The 21,086-nt window shown below is 44.7% G+C and overlaps 1 protein-coding gene across 1 annotated transcript; it reads left to right on the top strand.

Moving 5' to 3' along the window:
• Positions 1-798: 798 nt before the first annotated feature.
• Positions 799-20,861, top strand: FKBP6 (FKBP prolyl isomerase 6). Its single transcript, XM_032201127.1, has 8 exons — positions 799-964; positions 1,972-2,061; positions 2,631-2,833; positions 4,130-4,249; positions 5,291-5,485; positions 5,793-5,902; positions 8,575-8,663; positions 20,484-20,861. The coding sequence occupies exons 1-7, from the start codon at positions 799-801 to the stop codon at positions 8,651-8,653; spliced, it is 963 nt and encodes a 320-aa protein (XP_032057018.1). The 3' UTR covers positions 8,654-8,663; positions 20,484-20,861.
• The last annotated feature ends 225 nt before the right edge of the window (positions 20,862-21,086 follow it).

Raw genomic sequence — 21,086 nt, 5'->3', positions numbered from 1 at the left:
CCCGCCGCCTGGTTCTATCGAGCGCTGTTGGCCCCCTGTCCTTCCTGGTACACGCCAGCCCTTTGTTTGGTACAGGCCATGGTCATCATGTGACTGCGTTGGGCAGCTACTGGAGCTCTGATAAGGCAGGACGGGGTGGTGCTGGCCTCGGGACTGGGTGTTTGCCACAGGAGGGGGTGTTCGCCTCGCAGAGGTGCTGGGTTATGTGCATCCTACTGCGGTTTCTGGACACCCACACGCTTTGTGATCAGGGGACACACTTTCCCCAGAACACTTTCTTATCAACTAAAACTCTTCTTTGGTTAAAATAGGTTTCCTTTGTTCGTTTTGACTGTGGCAGTTGGTTTGGTTGGTTTTGTTTTGTTAAAACCATTTAATTCTTTTTGGAAAAGACCAGGAGAAAACCCAAAGCGAGTGTTGTTGCTCCGATTTTGGACAAGGCATGCATGTGCTTTCTGTGATTGTAAAAAAATAAATGTAGTTTTGTGTGTGTGACTGTAAAAACAACAACAACAACAACAAAACAAAGTATAATTTTGCGTTTACACAGCTGTGTTTGACTTACGGCCCCGCTCGCCGAGCCCCTTGCCGAGACGCGGGGGGGAGCGGGACCGTCCGGACTGCATCCCCCAGAGTGCACCGCGAGGCCACGTGACGTCCCCATTGGCCAGCAGCCACACAGGGGCAAGAGGCGCCGGCGCGTGGCTTTTAGGCGGCGTGCTGGGACGCGCTCGCTCCTCGGAGCGCTATTGGCCGACGCCGCGGCGCGGGCGGTGATTGGGGCGGGGCTCCGCGGCGATGCAGGGCGGCGGCGGCGGGGCCTGGGCAGGGCTCGGGGCGAGGCCGCGGCGCTGGGGGCCGTGGGCCCGGGGCCTGCAGGACCTCAGCGGTGACGGGGGGGTGCGCAAGGAGGAGCTGCGGCCCGGCACCGGGCAGCCCGCGCCTCCCGCCGCCACCGTGGCAGGTACCGCTCCCGGCCACGTAGGGGGAGCCCGAAGCGGAGCCCCCGGGAGCCGTGGCGGCCCCGTGCCGCTCGCAGCGCGGTGCGGGGCTCGGCCTTGGTCTGCGCGGCTGGGGCCGTGCAGGGCGCTGAGCCCTGGGGAGGCCTCCCGGAGCCCCGCCGCGGGGAGCGGCTGCGCGCTCGGCGCCCCCCTGCGCGGCTGGGCTGGCAGCTGGGTGCTCCTCAGGGCGGTAGCACGTGGTCGGGGCAGGAGCTTCAAAGTGCTCCTGGTTTGCCTCAGTAAGGCTTCATGTTTCAGAGACCGTCCAGGCTTTCTTGCCAGTTTTTGTAGTGCTTGGGATAGTCTGCTTTGCTTCTTGTGGCTGACCTTAAGTGAAAGGGCATCCTGACCTTGAGCAAAGCAGGTTTTCCAGGTCCCAGCTGCGTTCACAGTACAAAGAAGTTTGAAGCTGAAAGTGGTTCCTGTGTGAGGGCTTAGTTGTGCAACAAAGGAAGCCTATTATAGTACTTTATTTTATTTTATTTTTCCTATATTTGAATTACAACTGGAGTTAGCTGTACCATTCCCCAGACAGTGGCAGAGTTCTGAGGGGGTATACTTTCTCCATTGTTTTTCTTTTCAGGGCTCAAGCTCTGTTTGGGAATGACTTTGTTACATCCTTCCCCAGATGACTGGGGCATTTTAATTTCTCGGCTGGAGGTTTCCTTCTCTTCCTGCCCACAGCTCACCGGTTTTTGAAGCAAAATTGCATTTTCTGCTTCAATAGAAATTGAGAATGCAAAGTAGCGATTTTATTTGGTGTTGATGTTAAAACACATTCAACACCACTTGGCTTCTTGTATGTGGCCAATTTTTTGGTACAAATGTGGGGCTGGTTGTCCCCTCAGCAGAAGTGTGGGGGGGGGTTGCAAAACTAACTCCTAGCATGCTGCTGCTGGTGTTTGGTGGTGGACATGAAATCAAACTCTTGCTTTTCTCTTCTCCCTGCTCCATGTTTTGGGCTGTGCAGTGAAGTACTCTGGGTACCTGGAACATGCAGATGAGCCCTTCTGCACAAACTGTACTACGAAGCTTCCTAGGCTGATGAAACTTGGAGAAGGTAGGCTTGTCCTGGGATTCATGGGGTCATAAGGACATGCCTGTTAAGACATGGTAATTTAAATGCACTTTAGTATCTTTAGGTTTGGGTTGTTTTTTTTGTTTGTTTGTTTGTTTGTTTTTTCTTTTTGGAACCTTTAAAACTACTGAAGGGGGTCAAAATGCATCCTTCAGGTAGGTGGTGGTTAATCTAGAATTGATAGTCATGCACCTCTCCCCACAATGGGAGTGGGCAGCAGGACTTACGCTGTTGGTAGTAGTGCAGGTGCTTACTGTCAGACCTACTATAGCAGATACAGATTTTGATGTTTTTAAATCACCAGAGAGGAGGCATTGCTCGGTTCCACAGAATGCCTTGATAACCTCAATTATTCAAATATCAAGGTGATTTTGAGATATGTGATACAGTGTTTGCTGTGAGCTGTCATAACTGTAGGGAACTGACTGTTGTAGGTGGTGGTATGTGAACACTGGGCCTTTTTTGCCTAGACCTTAAGAGAAATTATGTGGAGTCTGAGGGTAGATTCTGGGTTGGGGATTCTCATGGCCTTCCATTTCTTGTTGTGACAGACATTACACTGAGGGGCCTGGAAATCGGCCTGCTCACGATGAAGAAGGGAGAGGTTGCAAGATTTGTCTTCACGCCGGTTTATGCCTATGGCCAGCAGGGCTGTCCTCCTCTGATTCCCCCAAATGCTACAGTCTTATTTGAAGTGGAGATGTTGGACTTCCTAGATTCTGCTGATTCTGATGCATTCTTTGCATTGACTGCTGTGAGTTGCCTTAATGAGGCTTGAGGCATAAATCTGGAGACTCGGCCTTTGCTGTCTTTCCCTTCAGTTGCTGTGTATCATGGGTTACATATGTTTGTTAAGCTTCAATGGAGGTGAAGTTATCCAGGCCCTGGGCTGCTGGCTCCAGTCAGATGCAGACGTATGCCCGTTAGTGTTCCCCTGGCATGCCTTGCCCTGCTTACTGCCAAGTGTAGAGGGAGAAGCTGGGTGCTGCCTTTATTTGCTCCACTGTGTTGGAGCCAGTGAACAACTTACGTTTATTTTTAGCTGTACGAAAAAACTCATGGTTTCACTAGGGGGCACCAGCTTCCAGGAAGTTTTCTGAAGTGGCAGGAATAGTAACTAACTGTCACTTTAAAAACAAAACCCTTTTTAAGTCTGCAGTGTTGAAGTGTCCCCCACCCCCCACCTTTTGTCTTTACTTCTTGGCTGCTTTCCCAAGTGCTCCTTCACTGTTCACTTTCCTCCCTGGTGAGCTGTGGTGTTATTGTTAATTCCCCCTTTTCATGTGAAGGGCTTTGGGCTGTGGTTGAGGGTCAGTGATTGGGGCACAGGCAGCAATGCTGGTGGAGAGAGGCCCTCTTTATTCCCTCACTGCTCTTGCAGAGGCCACTTCTTCCAGATGCAACCCTGAGATCAAACCACTGTTGCATGGGGGACAGTGTACTGCCTGTTTTGCCTGTTATCCACCCTTTCTTGTTTGTTCCTCTCCTTGAGCTGATTCAAAGTTGCAAACCCAGGGGAAAACCTGTCCCTCTTTTTTTTTTTTTTTGTTACTGTTCTTTTTTTTTTTTTCTTTGCTGGCTTGGTGTCCTGTGTGGTATCAGGCTGGTCATAGAGTTAGCATGAGGCAGCCACCCAGGGTGATGTGGCACCACTAGAGCAATGCAGCCTGTCAAACAGCTTCACCTTTTGTGCCAGGAATAGTGTTTTTGTATTTATGGTTTGTTCTGTGCTAAGCAGATGAGAGCAATGGGCAGGATTTAAGAACAAATTTCTGACCCTCCTACCCTGTGATTTTTTTTTTTTGTCCTGTTTTGTTTCTTGACCTGTTCTGTAGCACTTCTCAGTGGGAGTTATTGACAGAACAGTGGCATGTTTCAGCCTGGAGAAGGGAAATACCATTGTGGTGGCCTGGCTGGACACTGCAGGGTACCTTGGCAATGGTCTGACTCCTGCCTTGTGAAGGGAAAGGGACTGGGCAGGGGCGTCCTGCCTGTGATCTCTGCTTGTTGTCTTCTATTTGAGCTGAAATTCCTGTGTTTCTTTATACAGGAGCAGCAGGATACCTTTCCTCTACAAAAGGTGTTGAAAGTGGCAGATACGGAGAGAGAGTTTGGCAATTACCTCTACCGTAAGCAGTGCTTTGAGGGTGCCAAAGAGAGATACAAAAGGGTATGACACTGGAAAAATGTGTTTTCTGTCTATGGGCTGTGAAAGTGGTAATTATTTAGTGCTAGTTCACAGTAATGAGTACAATTCAAAGATTACACAACTTAATTACATGTTCAATATATTCAGTTTGTTATTTAAGAAGTTATCTGAAACACTTGCTTTTGTGTGAACAGCAGTAATAAAGGGAGGAGGAGGGTTGGCAGAAATACGTAGAACCTTCTTCCTTCAGACTTGCTCCCTGTGGGCCCTAGCTGAGGCAGAGTGCATCTCAGTGTCTGTGTGAGCCCTGAGTGGCTTTTGTGATGGACTGCTAAAGTGGAGCCTTTCTCAGCTTTCATGGCAGCTCTTGCTGAGAGATGTTATAAGGCAGTACAACCTTGTATTGCAGCAGAATCCTGCTTAATGCTGAAAGTCATCTAGAGTCTCCATGTTCTAGGAATAGAGGTATCACCAGCACCTGGACACTCAACTTCTAGCCTCCCGTTTGGGAACCACAGAATACTTGAGGTTGTAAGAAACTTCTGGAAATCATCCAGTTCAACCCCCTTCTCAAGGTCATCAAGAGCAGGAGGTTGCCCAGGATTGTGTCCATTCAGGTTCTGACCATCTCCAAGGATGTCACAGCATGTCTGGGCAGGAAAATACTCAAGTTCCCAAACTGGAATGCATTTGTCTTTGTTTCAGAAGCAGTGAGGCTTTGAGACATTTTTCTTCCCTCCATTGAAGATTGCTTTCTCTTGGTATTTTTAACAACAACAACAAATTCTTTCTTCCTAAAATACTGCTTTTTCACCTTTATTCGTAGTCTGGGTAACAGGTGTATTTTTCTGCTGCTCTCTAGTTCCTCAGTAAGTTTGCTGGAGTCTTGTGTCTGAGTTGGCTAGTCATGCAGGTAATGCTGCGCAGTATATTTAGGGTTTTTATTATTATCTTTTAACTAACCAAGATAAATACAAACAGATGTAGCTGGCTGATTGGGATGGATTTATCACTTTCCATAGTAGATTTGCTGTGCACTTGTCCTTTTTCCTGTCTTCTCAGGCATACTCAATCCTTGGTCGCAGCCCTTCCAGTGTGGCAGAGCAGTGTCAAATTGATGCTTCCAAGTTGTTGGTGCTCTTGAATCTCTCAGTTACCTACCTGAAGCTGGAACATCCTGACCGAGCTTTGATGTATGGGGAAAAGGCGTTGGAGATTGACCACAGAAACACCAAAGCGCTGTTCAGGTGTGGCCAGGTGGGCAAAAATAAATTTCTCTGGTAACTGCATCAAGCAATGACCCAAAGTCTCTGCCTGTGGAGAGTACCTAGAATAAACTGAGAGCCACTAAATTAATGACTAAGCTCCTGCAGCAGTCTGATTTTTCTGCATCTGACCTTTCAGAAAATCTGGCTCTGTAAATCTGTCACAAGTCTTTGCTTGAGGGATTTCTGAGCTACCTAGGTCTGTCTTAGAAATGCTTGTAGTCATACATATTTCTGTCTGAAGAGCAGCAGTGAGTCTATATTTATCTTTTGGTGCATCTGTCTTCTTTCAATGGCAGGCTTGTCTCTGCATGACAGAATACAAAAAAGCCCGTGACTTCCTGGTCAGAGCTCAGCAAATAGAGCCGTTTAACAACGATATTAACAATGAGCTGAAAAAGTTGGCAAGGTGAGAACTCCTTTCTATCCCTGTGGAAGGAGTCTTTAGACAGGCTGGAAACCTCCACTCAAAAATACTTTGGTGTTCGTTGATTAACTTTTTTAACAAAGACTGTTGGGTAAGTGACTTGGGAAAATGCAGAAGCTCCTTTAGTGTGGAGACGGTTGGTTCAAAGGTTCTGCACACAGTGGTTACAGGTGATATGTGAGAAGCTGAGAGCATCCATTCTTTCCAGAGGGTTTCTTGCACAGAGGGATGTGTCATACATTCCATCTGAGTAGGTGGATTGGGCTGATGGCAGGGAAGTAGGGAGCTGCTGAAATGCCTCAACTAATGAAATGCAGTAGCCTAGCACCCAAGATGATAATGTTCTGCATTAATACAGATTTTCACTTTCTTTAAGATGTGTTGGCTGATTACAGCAATTTTTTTTTTTTGCACTGCAAGTGCTTCAGAGTTTCACTGTACAAGACTACAAATACTGATGTTCAACTGTGGGAAGATCTTAAAAGTGAATTTCTTGCTGCCTTGGTGGTGATAAATGAGCAATCCCAAAGGCAAACTTTCCCTTTGCCCACAGGCTGAGTATAGCACAATCCTGCCAGCCTTAGTCATGCCCTCACCCCCTGAAAACATGACTAACACTAGTCTCTGTCCTCACTCTGTTCTTTTGTTTGAAACTGGTAAAAGCAGTTGCTGGTTCCCAAAAATGTATGCTGCACTTCTGGCACTGTTCAAACATAATGTGATGAAGACCCAACTTCAGAGATCCCAAAGCTTCCCCTGAATAGGAAGGCTCTTTTCTGTTGCTGCTAGGCATTTGCAGCAATGTTTGTAGGGAGCAGTCACATCTGTAATAGGAATAGTTGAAGTGGCTGGTGCAGCCAGTTGCGTGGGTCTTCCCAGGGTGACATTTTGCTAGAGCACTGTACTTGTACATCTGTCCTCTATGTCCAAATCACATGTAACAACACATGGCTTCAGATTTCTTCTATTACTTCAGGATTATGGATAACCCGAAGGTAGTAATAGCTGGTGGTCTGGAGATCTGAAGTACGCTACTTCCACTCATCCTCATCGGCCTAAGTACCTTGTTACCAAATGCTAGGTGAACGCAGTTATCAAATAGCTCTGGATGACTAGGTGGCTGCTCTTGGAGGATCAGTTTGCAGGTGGTATCAAAGACCCATGATACGGTATTAAATATCCTGATTCTAGAAGCCTTGTGCTTTGTCTTAAACTCGTTCAGAATATATTGGCTGGTAGAAGAAAAATCTTGCTAATAATTTTGAGCTTGTTCTGCCAGGAAGAACAAGGCATTCTGTCTTCAGAGAAGCAACAGGCAGGCTTGTCAGCTCTGAGTCTGGAGGTAGCAACATGTGCTACTAATGTGTGTTGCAGTAAGCTGGGTATGTGTTAAACATCTGTCTTGGAGTCTCTGCTTTGCTGCCAGTTAAAACTGGTGTATTTGTTGCCTTTACAATGACAAAGAGTGGAATTAGTATGAAATTGATGAGGATGATGATATTGGGTGGTGTTAGTCATGCCACACCTCAGTCTGGATCTCTGTAATGTTAACAAGCTGCCTAGCCTGTGAAAACCTGTAATGTCATCTGGCAAAGGCTTCAAAAGTGGCATATGAATCAAAATCTTTTTCTTAAAAGCTTTTCACTTCCTTTCTGAATACGCTTACAACACTCCTTTTTGCAAAGTTAATCAATAACTACCTTTTGGTGCATAAAACTGAACTTCAAAAAGGACACATTTAACAGCTAAGCCAGGTTCTTGGCAAAATTCACTTTGACCTGAGAAAAAACAGGCAGAACCCTGGGCACATATCTTGTGGAACATATCTGGTACCAGCTGTAGCAGTCTTGGTGCAAATTCTGCTGCTGCCTTTGGCAGCTTTTTTTTTTTTTTTTTTTTTTTTTTTTCAGCCATTGATCCCTGGGACAGTGCCTAAACTGAGTTACCCTCTGGCTTAGGGATTCTGTATCAGTGAGTCCTTGTTGCTGGTGAGGTGGAGTGGAGGGTGCTGTGCTTCCTCTTGGCCATGCTGGTGCTGGGAGAAGCGGTGATTAAAATAGAGTGGTCTGCATAGCTTTTGACATGTAAATGTGATGCTGGCAGGAAGATGAGATTGGAGGTGGAAGCATTTGCCCTGCCATCTACACAGTCTGGGCATGTGTCATTGCTGTCTCTTACCTATCCTCTGCCCAGATTCAAAGGGTCAGTGGTAGATAGCCATTAGCAGCAGTTTGCCAAGTAGTGGAGCACCTGGACCACGTGTCCTGCTAGGCACTGTAATGGCTTGCACGAGGAATGGTGAAAATGAGGGGGCACCAAACTAGACCTCAGGATACAGCTGGGGGTTCCTCTGCATCACCTCACACTTGCAAAACTAGAGTAGAAAGCATCAGGCTTCCAGAAATCGAATGATTGTAGTAGCTAATAGGCACCAGCAGAGAAGGGACCCAAGGTCTGGGAATGAGGCAGAATTAATTCCTGGACATGGCAGAAAGAAGGGGCTGGAACAGCTGCTCCTTTTCTAGCAGCACACTCTTATACTAGGCTAGTTTATTTTAAAAGTGTGTGTGTGTATATTTTTTCTGGTTGTGGCACTGGCAGTTGGGTGGGCAGTTCACAGCCCATGCTTCCCATGTTTGTGCTCTGCTTTCCAGCTGCTATAAAGACTACATGGAAAAGGAGAAAGAAATGTGCTGCCGAATGCTTGCCAGTCTCAATTCTTCTCATGCGTGACCAGAAAAAGGTAATCAAGTTGTGAAATGGCTGAGGTCTCCTAAAGTCTTCTCTGGGTTGGGTTTTCTGGTGGTAGTGGGGAAACCTGCTTCTCTTCTGCCTGGGAGGATTTTGGTGACAAAAGGTAAGTTAATGGGTATGTGTGGAGGGGAAGGGGTAGGACAGCAGGGTGAAATGTTACTGCACTGTGTGCTTGGGGAATCTTTCCTGCCAGGAGGGCTGGCGTGGGACAGGAACTTAAAACCAGCAACACTTGGGTAAGTTTGGTTTTGTTGTTTCCTGTGCTGCTCATCCCAGTTATTCCTTGTTAGAGCCAGGGAGAGAAATAGCTATGTAGTCTTGTTTCTCTGCCAATTAAAAGAAACAAAACAAACAAAAAAATTGTTTCGGTCAAACTTAAGATTTGGATTTCTCCCTCCCCTCCAGCATTCCTGTCTGGAGCTGCTGGAATGCCTTACTTCAGAAAAAAATCTAAATATTTAATTTCTCTCTTTTTTTAAATATTAAAAAACCTGTTTGTATATAAATTTTCAAATAGATGTTTTGGACTCTTTAAAACCTTAAATCTTCTAGCAAAATTGACAGGTTTATAAATGCACAACAGCTCTTTGATCATTTATTTTTTATTTTATTTTATTTTTTTTTGGTCAAAACCTTCACCAGGGTATAAGGGGGAGTGAAAACCTTCACTGGTCTCTTGCCTCAGGCTAAGCCCTAGGGAAGGGGTTGTGGAAAATGACAGCAGCCTTCTGTCAAAGCATCACCAGCTCAGGTCTGTCAGAGATTATGTTGAGATAGAGGGATACTGCCTGTTGCCATTCTACTTGCTGAAAATGAGTATTAGCAGCCTTTCCATCATCAAAAGTGTGATTGTAGGATTCAGCTGTGGTATTTTAAGGTTGCCTCTTTCTCTTGCCTGTGGTTGTGAGGAAGCTAACCCAATATTTGAGGAAGAGGTTTGACTGCATGCCTGTTTCCTAAAGCAACACATCCCTCTTCTGGCTGTATGTGCCTCTTTGCTGTAGTCTTTACCCATCTTGTCTCCCTTGTGCCCCGATCATAGCTGCATGTTGCTGAGCTGCCTCAAAGCACAAATTCTTCTCTGGATTCAGGATGAGATGGTCAGATCTGTTAGCAGGTACCTACCCCCAGACACATCGCTATGAAAAGGGGTTTGTGACTGGCTGTGGTTTTACCACTGTGTGCAGGAAGTCTGTGGCTGCAGACTTGCAGAGGAGGCTCTGAGTCTTAGTTTACTGAATTTTAGAGACTTGCAATTGGAAAGCCTGTATGACTTCTTTTGTTTTTGACTGTAGTACATAGCAGTGCCTGACCTGGGGAACTTCTTGTGTCAATCTGTGCATCAGCTGGCCCTGTGTCATAGCGGAGCTCTGAGCGTACGGAGTCATCTGCTGGGCCTGCAGGCAGGTCATCTGGTGGTAAAGCAATGTAACCTCTTCTTTCCCAAAGAGAGGCTGATGAAGATACTGATTTCTACGCAGTACAATGGAAAGTAGCTATTGTTGCAAGTGGGGAAAAAAAGTCTTCAGTTCATGGAGATTGAGAAGTGCAAAGGAGAAGCCTTTGTCTGAGGCAACCTTCAAAATGTGGTGTAACTATCCATCAGCAAGATCTTCTCCACTGGCTCTGTATATTTGCACTGATGCAAGTGTACAGCACTTTCCTGGAGCTCTGCCTGCTTCAACAGCTGATTGTCAGCTGTCAGTCAAAGATTCTGACCTTCCTTGAAGTTGTTTTTTAAAGTCTTCCAGACAAACTTACGTCATCACCCACATAACAATTCATTGTTAATTCCTTGTAAGAAAAATCTCTTGCTGCTGTGTGTTGCATGAGAAAAAAAAAAAAGAAATATTCAGAGAGGAGCACAGCAGGTTCCAGCTGGAGCTCCTTTCTCTGAAATGCACCACTATCTAGCCAGAATTGAGGCAAAGCATTCTTTAGTGTTTTCTGACAACTTTGTACAAGTTCAGTTCAGGGCACAAGCTTACCCAGTCAGTCTGGCATGCCTGTTTTATCATTTGTCTTAAGCATTTAGTGAGTAGATGGCCTGTGAATGCTGCCTGTAGCTCACGTTGAATGATCCAGTGGAATTGCAACAGTTAAGGAAAACCTCTGCATACCAGTTGGCAGGTCTGAGTATGGCAGTTCTGACCCCATGTCCAGCTTACCAGCTGAGTGACTCTGCTGTAGTTGTGGCATTCTCCCTGTCCTGACTCACTGCCATATCCTCTGGTTTGGTGCTCCTACCGAGGTGGCTTTGCTGTAAGCTTTGAGATGTGCAGTGGTTGCTTTGTTATGGGACAAATAGTTTGTCTCTACTGGATAACCCAGGGCTGCTGTTCTGTGTTTTCCACAATGACACTGAAAAAACAGATGCACCTGAGTATACTCATTCTGCCTGGTATGCGTCTCTCTTATGGTATAGTGTAGGTCCCATAAGTGCCGCAAGCATCATCTTGCTCAGAACATACTTTCTTCCTTTTTAGTGGAGTTTTATGTCAGAGTAAACATTCTATTTGTTGAAATGTGAGGCTGTTCCTGATGCTTCTTTGAGGAATCCAGAAATACTCAGGGGTAGAAATAGAAGCACAGATGCTTTTTTAAATCTGTCCTGCTGCAGTCCATTGCAAACAGTGACCTGGGGCCTCTTGCTTGCATCTCTTCAAGTCTGGGCTATTTGCCTGCCTCTGTACACCTTGTGTTGTGCAGCATGTGTCAAGCCAGGTTACTTGGTACACGCATAGCTGTAAGTCCCATTTGACCCTTAACCGTAGAATGCGTAGACTGAGGACCACTGGCTTAGTGGAGTTTCTGTTCCATTGAAAAGTGAAGAGTTTTGGTGAAAGATCTTGTATTGCTGTGGTCCTTCACGATAAAGAGAACTTAATCATGAAGCACAGACAAATTCCCTAGAAATGTCTGGAACCTATTAAAGGGTCCTTGGTGGTAGCTTCATCCCAGACTGGAGAATCTTTATGCTTTTTTTTTTTCTTTTTTTTTAATTAAAGATGAACCAAAGCTGAAGGCTTGCCTCTAATGTGTATCTCAATTTCAGTACACAGGAGAAGTAGTCTTGGTAGCTGAGAGCATGCAGGGAAATGTTCCAGTGCAAACAAGTAATGCTGAAATTATGGCAGGAAACTAAGGTCAAACTTGAGATTGCTATGAATAGCAGGGTCTAGCAATTCTAAAGCCATTAATTGGTGGGAATTGGCTGCAGAATTGGGGTTGTGTCACCTGGTAGAAGTGACTGTAATTAGGCTTAAAATCAGTATCAGTGCCAGTTAAACTGACCTAATAAGCTAAGAGAGACTTGCAAATAAACTGAGTAGTATGTGAATAGTAGAATCAAAACCGCCTGCATTGGGAAGGCTCCAGACTTCTAAGTAAACAGCAGCTTCCTCCTTCCCCTACTGCTCTCCTTTATTGCTAAGCTGAAGATCTAAAATGTGCCTCCTGCTGTTGCTGTCCCTACCTACTGTGTACAGCTTAACAACAGAACCAGCAATTTCACTTCCTTTAGAATATGCAAATTATTGTACCACTGAGATGGCCTGTGCTGCAAAGGAAATAAAGCATCTGCTTTATGCTGAGCATCATTAGAGCTAGTGGGTAGTCTTGAAGGATGACTTAATTAAGCATTCTCCTTACTAAGCAGAGGAAGGAGAAAAGCTTTAAGATTTTTGGTTGTTTTGTTGGTTGTTTTTTTTTTTTTTTTTCCACTCTAGATATTTCTTCCTGTAGCATCTTTTTTTATTCTTTGAAAGGAGTTCTGCAATTCATGTCTACTAGTATCTGTAATACTTCTCTTGAAGGTTGGTAGGCCATGGTCCCTTCCAGAAACCAGGAGTGGAGAAATGACTCCGCCTCCACATAGGGATCCCCTGCTTCCCTTCTGATGTACTGGACATGTGTCCCTGGTTTGTTATGCTGTGACAACAGGTTGGGCTAAAAGATGGTTTAGAGGGAACTGAGGGCAGGGACCAACAGGAGCTCCTGGGCTCTTTGAACTCTGATGTACTCTTTTGTGATCCCAGAATCACAGAACATTAGGGATTGGAAGGGACCTTGAAAGATCATTTAATCCAATCCCCATGCCAGAGCAGAAACACTTAAATCATGTCACACAGGAACATGTCCAGGTGGGTTTTCAATGTCTCCAGAGGAGGAGACTCCACAACCCCCCTGGGCAGCCTGTTCCAGTGCTCCGTTACCCTAACTGTGGAAGAAGTTTTCTTAATTTAAGTGGAACCTCCTGTGTTCCAGCTTGCACCCATTGCACCGTGTCCTATCAGTAGATGTCACCGAGAAGAGCCTGGCTCCATCCTCCTAACACTTAATCACAAAGGCTTGTTTACAGAAGTCCTTGGTGAGGGCACTTATGGTACTAGAGGTGATGTTGCCCCGACTAGGAGGGAGATCCATGCAGTATCTCAGGTTGCCCTGCATTGCTCATCCTCCAAGGCATTAGTGAAGTGCTGGTACTCTAGTTTCATTGGAGGGGTGCCTCAGGGCCCAGCCCAAGCCCATCTGCTCTGAAACTTTGTGAATATCTAAAACCTGGTGTTGCCCTTCGTGTGCTCAATTCTGAGCCTCCCTGTTGAGATAGGAAAGTGTTCATGGCTGTGTTTCTCCTCAAGCTTCTGCCTGGGCCTGCACAGCATTCTTGCCCTGGAAAGGACAGGCAGAGCCCCTGGTGAATATTCCTTTTATGGGCTTTTATTTCTCAGAGCTTCTGCCAGGAGCAGGAAGGTAAAACATGCTAACTTCAATGCTGCTGTTACAAACCAGTGAAAAGTGAAAAATATGCTGGGTTCTTTCTATTACTATGATAATATGTGGTTTATTGTGCAGGTAGAATTTGAAGGGCAGTGGTCTGTGTCTAAGATGTAAATATCTTTATGAAGAAAGCTTTAGTTTTGCAGAGCCTTCAGAGTTACTGGCCTTCACTTCCAGCAGCAAGGAGATGTGTGGTTATTTTAAAAATGGTATTTCATAGAAGAGCTTAAAGTCTCCTTCCTCTACCTCTTGTGTTTCAGCTGTGATAGGCTGTATGAAGTGTAAGTAGAAATGTTTTAGCTTGACAAGCAAAAAAGGGAAAATTGGAGAAACATTACCTCAAGTAAGTTGTAACCAAACAGTTTTTGGATGGCAGCCTACTGCAGGTGGCTGTGCCTGGGATCAGATTATTGCTTAATTGTACTGTTGTTGAGGCACAAAAGCCCCCACTGGTACTTCTAGTTCTTGCAGTATTACAGATGGTAAGCAGCTCTCCCTGGGCTGCCAGGTGCATATGCCATCCCATACAGTAGATAGGCAGAACTGGCCACCAGTCCTCCTGATCTGGGGTGCTACAGACTTCCTCTCTGGGCTAGCAGAAGAGATGTCTTTATTGTATCTGTTTTAGTCTTAAATCTGAGGGTTTTAATGTCACACACAGCCTTGTACAGCAAAACAAAGGTCCCTTTTCCATATGCTGTTGTGTGCTTGTTCTTCTAGTCAGGCAGGAGGAGTGTTGAGTGTGGAGAACTGTAACTATGCCTGTATAAAGAAACATGCATTGTTTTGGGTTTGAAAGACATTACTGCCTCCAAAGAGTAAAGGATGCTCTTTGCTGCTTGCTTATTTCAGTGACAACTTATCCTGAGCAGAAACACAAAGTGATCTAAATCTGTGCTTGGACTTGGGTTAGAGGTGGCCTGTCTGTTTTAGCCATGTGTACTGCCTCCAGTGGGATCAGTTGATCCATGGAGTGTGGGTGTGCCTGTTTTCTACTGCTTCAGCATGGTTCTGCACTGAGGACTCTGTCACTGAGACCAGACATCAGAGCCTCTGGTAGGATTCACAGTGCAGAGGAGCTGCAGCACACTATAAGTTAATTTCAACACAGTAGAAAAACCTCAGATGACGGTGGTGCAAACCATGCCTTGGTGGCTTATTTTTTTTGGGCTTTCCATGTTTTTTTTTGGTTTATTTCGCAGACACCACTTTGTTCAAGTAAAACTAAACTTCTAGTGTCCTGACACCCTAGGTTCCTGGCAAGGTGCTCTCCTGATCATGAGGGGGTGCTGGCAGTGGTCAGGGCTCTTGTGAGCTTTCCATTCTAGTGGAGTACATGGTGAAACACAGACAAACTTCAGAGGAGTTTAAAATGTTCTAAGCAGGTGTCATGATATCTGTGATGATACAGAGACAGCTGAGAGTAAAGAGTGCTAAGGACCCTCATAAGAGGGTCCTGTGGTTTTGGGAAATATTCCCCTGCTTGTGAGCTACCAAGCATTGTTCATGATGTTCAGCCTCGTAATGGGGTGTAGCCATCAGCAGTGGCACAGTGCAGCCTATTGTAAGATCTGAGGCTCATCACTGTTTGAACAGCACCAGGGCATTCACTGCTATGTGTGACACTGGTGATAGCACTTAGCAACAAGACAACTTTTGTGGTACTCTGTACCAAGAGGCAGGAGATATTAACAAGGCTTTCCAGTTTGGGGGATACTACTTTAGGGAAGGGTTTTTGCTTAAGTGTTTTGGCACTACTGTGAGTTAGTCTGCAGATCTGCAGGATTATTTGCAATAAGGGAAGACATGAAAGACGTGACCTTCATGCGCCTTTCCCAGTACCCATGATGCTTTATTGGGGAACTGTTGATTTGACAGAATGCGGAGCATTATTGACATGAAAGCTATCTGAGCTCTTGAAGGACTGGGAGCTGCTGTGTGGATCAATTTCACCCCACACTTGCTGTATGATGTCCTTACTGAGTCAGAAGTGTGTGCTGAAGAGATTATCTTTTTCCTTTCACCTTCTCATAATTGCCTGTTTTATGAGACCTCTTGCTCTCTGATGAAGGTTTGTTGCTGCTTTTAAGGGATTTTCCTTTGGAAATGCCTGGGAAAGAGCTCTACTTCCTGTGTTTCTCTTCTTTGCCTTAGGTATCCCTGTTGCCCAAAAGACCTGAGCAGACTTGACAGACCCTTTCACCATCACCTCAGGTTAAGGGTGGTAGTGCGTGTCATCAGCATTCAAGCTCTCTGTTGTCAAGACTAATTAAGGATCTCCGGTTAATTCTTAATTCTTCCTTCCACTGAACTGTCTTTCTAGTGTACGGGCATTGGACTCATTGTGGATCCTTTGCAGGGTTGAGGATTATGGATCCACTGGCAAGAAAAGCTATCATGGGGGAAAAAAAAGCACTTTAAGCACAGATATTAAGAAGACAATGAAAATTGATATAGCTCAATATAAGCAAGGAGTAAAGCATCTGTTCCTTGCACCTTCGCTTTTTGAATTTTGACATCTCTTGAACCTGTGTTGGGGTACTCCTGGCAGCTGTTGATCAGCCTGTTGAAACCTTCAGACCTGCAGAGCCTCTCAGCTTCTGCATGCTCTTGTACTACCTGAAGATAGGCTTCACAGTAATCTTGGCCATAAGTAATTTCACTTGAAGCAATATGATTTCACTTGAGGCAATAACAGGTGGACATCCTTAAACACCTAGGTGAGACGAAGGTATGGCTGACATCAAAATTGCTTTCATAGCAGATAAATGGTATCCTAATTAGGTTATCTTCTGAAGGAATGTTGCATGCTCCGAGATGGAATACGTGTCATGGGGATGTGTAGCATTCCCTTTAATGTTCTGACAAACCATGATTCTCTGGTCTTGTAAATAGCTGTTTCTTCTCACTGTATCAGGATGGATCACTCAGCACATCTTATCAGCTAGCTGATAAAGCTGTAGCTGGGCTTTTTTCTTGTGTTCAAAAGATCTGCAGCCTGTCTGTAACCTCTTAGGGAGTCCACATGATGCATTTAAGAAGGAGCTTGTTCATGTCCTGGTGGCAGTGTTTTTTCTCTAGACTGTTATTTCAGAGTGGCAGTTTCTTTTGGACTTGTCAGGTCTTGAATGAAGAGCACTTCTCGGGCAATTGCTATTGTAGAAGGTTTTAGCTCCTTTGCTGATCTGTGCTCTAAAAAATGTGCATGAAATGTGCTCTTTTGGAGTGCTCTTGGGGACCTGTGGTATAAGATGTACTATATCCTTGTGACTAACAAATCAAGACTGTTCCTTTCTTCTCTATAGTCAGTGACCATAAGGTTTGAGTTGAAGTGCTGAAAATGAGGTGTTCTGCCTCCTGTTAGAAGCACTTGTAGGCTGCATTTCTCTGAAAGTAGGTGTTGTCTCTTAAAGGCACTTCACTGGGATTTAACAGCCAGGCTAGCCTCCTAGGTTATCTGCTCTCCACAAAGCTGATGATTTGATTGCTTCTCTTGAGAAGTTCCTTCTCACAGTGGGTTATCTTAGTGCAGTGCTCTTGGGAGCAGCTGATTCAAAGCATGAGTTTAATGAGGGCTGAAAAGACAGGAACAGTGCTTTAAGTGCACACTTCGTGGCTTCTTTGTGCTTCAGCAAAAATTTCATCTGCTATGCTTGGTGCCTACATGTTCTTTCCTGTAGCCCTTCTGGAGGCTGAGGCAGGAGAGGGGGAACCAGGGAAGATGCAACTGCAGTTCTTCATGCAAGAAAAAGCAGCTTAAATTTTAAAGCTTTAGTTGAACATTAATAGTTAATTATGGCTTTAATGCAGAGTAAAGGCGATTGTGGTTATAAACGACCTGTGACCTGGCTTATTGTTCACTGTAAATTGGTGCTCAACTGCTTTGTCTTTCTGAAGCATGAATTAAAATAGCTGGTACAACAGACTTCTGTCTGAACTTCAAAGTGAGCAAGTGTTGCTGTTGTGTGGCTGAGCTGCTGCCAACCTGTTTTTAAGGGAAGGGAACAAACATTGGAGTGGAGTCCTGGTTGGAGCGTGCCGTTCTCCTACCTAAACAGCAAACTCTTTGAACGCCTTCCAACTCAACGTCTTCAGGGCTGCTCATTTCCCTTCCACTTCTCTTTTGATTGTGTAGCCATTAGGTGGAAATGAAAGAGATGAACTGATCAGACTCTCCTTGAAATGGCTTTAGGGTTTCAGTTTGAATATATTTTTTTTAATTAGCTCTATGTAAAGACTTTATTACTTCAAATAGCAGCCATGAAACCAGAAGACTCTGTTTGTTCTCCTGTTTTTGTGGTGCATGAGAAATCTCAGTAACTGTAGGTTTTATATCCAGCTAGACACCCCAAACCGCAACTAACAGTAGAAACATAAAGTGATTATCTTTTAAGTATGCCTATCAGGGACACATAAAAGGAAGTGCTGCGTGGGTATAGTAGTAGACTGACAAGTAGCAACAGAGTAGAAGTCAGTTGCATTTTAACAAGAGCAAAGATGCTTTTCTCTAATAAAGCACAGAACATCAAGTATGCAGATTTTTTTTTCACTTTAGAAACCTTTTATTTTTTGTCCTGATTGCTACAATTCTATGCTGTACACCAGAGCATTTAAGCATTTCTATCTCTGATTAACTTTCAAAGTTTCAAAGAAAAGAGATCAGCTGCAGTGTCCTCTAGTAATTTTTTTCCATAAACTTATCTTTTTTCTTGGTCAGGATTTGTACTAGGTTGTCAGCACAAAGCCGTGAATGTAACACAAGGTACTCAGTGAACCCCTGGTTTTGGAAGGTTTGGCAGTAAGAGGTAGCCTTATAAATGAAGCTGTAAGATGAGTCTGGATGAACCAGGGCAGTGACTAAGTGCTGACTTGATAGAGTGACTCCTATTTTGTGCTAGACTAGAAATCTGCTGCTTGTGAATTTCCAGTAATCCTGAAAGTTACTTGACTGTTCTGTGCTTTTTTTTAAATCCCAAACTGTAGTTGGGGCCAGCTTTTCAGAGAGGCAGATTGTCCTGATTCAGACTACTTTTTCTGGCATGGTGTCATTTGAGTCATGGGTTCTGAGTTGTCTTGTGTGGCTCTGAGTGTACTGACTGAATAAAACCTGGGTTCTTCAAAGTCATTGGGGGGAAGATGAGTAATCCAGTCAACCTCACAGCTAACTCTGTGAACAGGGTATTGAACTGGAGACCAGTTCCTTGCAACCCTAATTGTCCTGTGATCCTGTGGTGCCAGAGCAAAATATGTGCCTTCCAAGGTTATGTAATAAATGAGGTGTGTATCTTAAGCATGCTTTGTCTTCTCATCCTTCTGTTTTCCTTAGAATTACTGCTCTTCAACTTTCCGGATAGCAGTCTGTAAGTTGATATCCTCTAAGGAGCAGGCTTCTCTATTTTGTGAAGTTATTTGATTTAAATTTGCAGAGATCACTGCAGCCAAGCTAACTGAAAAAGCTCAAGTGGCTACAGCTCCTGAAAGAGTAGCAAAAATTGACTTGGGCTCCTGGTATTCTTAAGCTGAGAGAAGATAGGGCATCTTTTGAATGTGCATTTTTCTTTTGACCCCCCAGAACAGGAGAGCAAGAGACAGATAACGGGTTCCTTTGTGGAAAGGTTTTTAAGGATTTTTTGCGAGGTTTTTGGTTCTTTTCCTTCTTTCCCTTCCACTGTTCAGCCTCAAAATGCTGGAGGAATGAGGCTGACTTCTCAGCAGTGTTTCAGGATCGTTTGTGCCCTGACAAATTAGGGGAACACCTTCCATATCTGTATTCCTCTGAGTGATCTTAGGGTTGTCAGTTGAAGAAGCATCGTGAGCAGCAGGATGCTGAAACACATAACAGGTACGTAGGAAAGCAGCACGTATGTCTTACCACAGGTGCTTAATGGCTGTGAGGAAAACAGGGAATCCCATGTTCTGCTTACATGCAACACAGCTGCACTAGAGAACTTGTGGTGTTGAGCCAGTACTAGAATACGGGCTCAAACAGCTTGTGAGGAACTAGGAGCAAGAGGTGCTGCTCCTCTCTGCAGTTGGGGAGGCAAAGTATGGCTGGAAGAGGCACTGGAGGAGCAGGTGAGATGTTCCCAGCAAGGTCAGTGTTGTGAAACTGTCACCATGTAGAGGGTGAGGCAGGTGATCTGAGTCTTGATCAGTGACCCAAGGGGTTCCACAGAGAGGGGGGGAAAAAAAATCACAGCTTAGAAACAGGTCTGCATTACATCCAGAGAAAATGCCTTATATCTAGATACTATTTTCCTTCCAGTGAAGCTCTACTGACCTTAAAGAGCTGGTGGGATGGGGCAGGAGTTGCAAGTGAGAGAAAGGCTTCTCTGGGTACAGAATCTGTCATTTGGTGTATGTCAGGACTCCAAGACTGGTTTAAAAAAAAAAAAAAAAAATGCCAAGTGAGAGTGATGGGGCAAGGGGAGATAACAAAGGATGAGATGCTGGGAGCACTGTGTGCCTTGATGCGCTGCAGGTGTTGTATGTTGCTAAGCCTCTTGGTGGAAATGACCTCCACATGGGACTAGGGTGTGAGGAGGGGATGAAGATGGGAGCAAACAAATGCAGTGAGAAGCAACAGGAATCTCAGAGGAGGAGCATGGTGAATCTAAAAGACAGAAGACTAACTTTTCAAAGGCAAAGAGTACATGTAGATGTCCAGTCTTGGGTTCCCAGAACAGGGTTGGAAAAAACACTGATTATGTGTAATATTATTGACTTGGTGTAGGAAGGAAGGTGGTCTGAAGGGCAATTTCAGGCCACTCTGAGGTGGGCTTGCTAATATTAAATTCTTATTGCTTAATAATCAGTTTCTTCCAAGTCCCAGGTGAGGAAGTTGAATTTCATAGGAATTCTACTATGCCAGTTCCACTTATGCTAATTAACAGAACTCTTTGGTAATTCTTTTAAGGCTACTGTACACATGGGCTAGTAATGATTGACTTCTTAATGCTTGGAGATGCTACAATGGAATAAAATACACAGTGATCCCTGTGGGAATGTTGACTGGTATTTATTGTCCTAGGACTTCCCCAGCTGATGAAAGAACAGTTCTTGGATGGGAAGATGACCTACCTCTGGGCAGATGAAGATTTCAGCATTGGATCTGTGCTTTGGGAAAAGGGGAAAGTGTGGTCTTGTTTAGAGTATAATGTGGAGTTTCTGTTGGTATATACACAACCTGGTTTTCCTGAATTTGGTTCTTGTTCCCCATGTTCTGGGGCTTAGTTTCTAGAACTAAGTACTGCTGTATAGAAGGATTGCTCTCTTCTCTGTTGCATACTCTTTGAAGAAAATTTGAAGCCTTACCTTTTGCAGGTTCTGGGCTGCTTTTATGGAATCTGTAAATACAAATGCCATGAAGTTTTGTATTGTTTATACAGATTGTTCTTTAAAAGTTACATTTCATGCTGTTTTTGTTCTGAAAAATAAATCAGAACTATGTTGGCAGGACTTGTGCCTATTTATTGTGCAAGAGTGATTAATGTCTCTGCCAGTGTAAGGAACTGGAATTTGGAAATAGGCTCCAGTTTGTTAGTGTAGCTAGCTCCAGTCTGGGGCAGCAACATGTTACAGTTTTTTTTTTTTTTTTGACTAAACATTCCAGTGAGTGTTGATACTAAATGTC

The sequence above is a fragment of the Aythya fuligula genome, chromosome 20 (assembly GCF_009819795.1).
Source record: "Aythya fuligula isolate bAytFul2 chromosome 20, bAytFul2.pri, whole genome shotgun sequence".
Lineage (NCBI taxonomy): Eukaryota > Metazoa > Chordata > Aves > Anseriformes > Anatidae > Aythya > Aythya fuligula.
The sequence above is the reverse complement of the archived record's forward strand: the minus strand, read 5'-3'. Positions and strand labels throughout refer to the sequence as shown.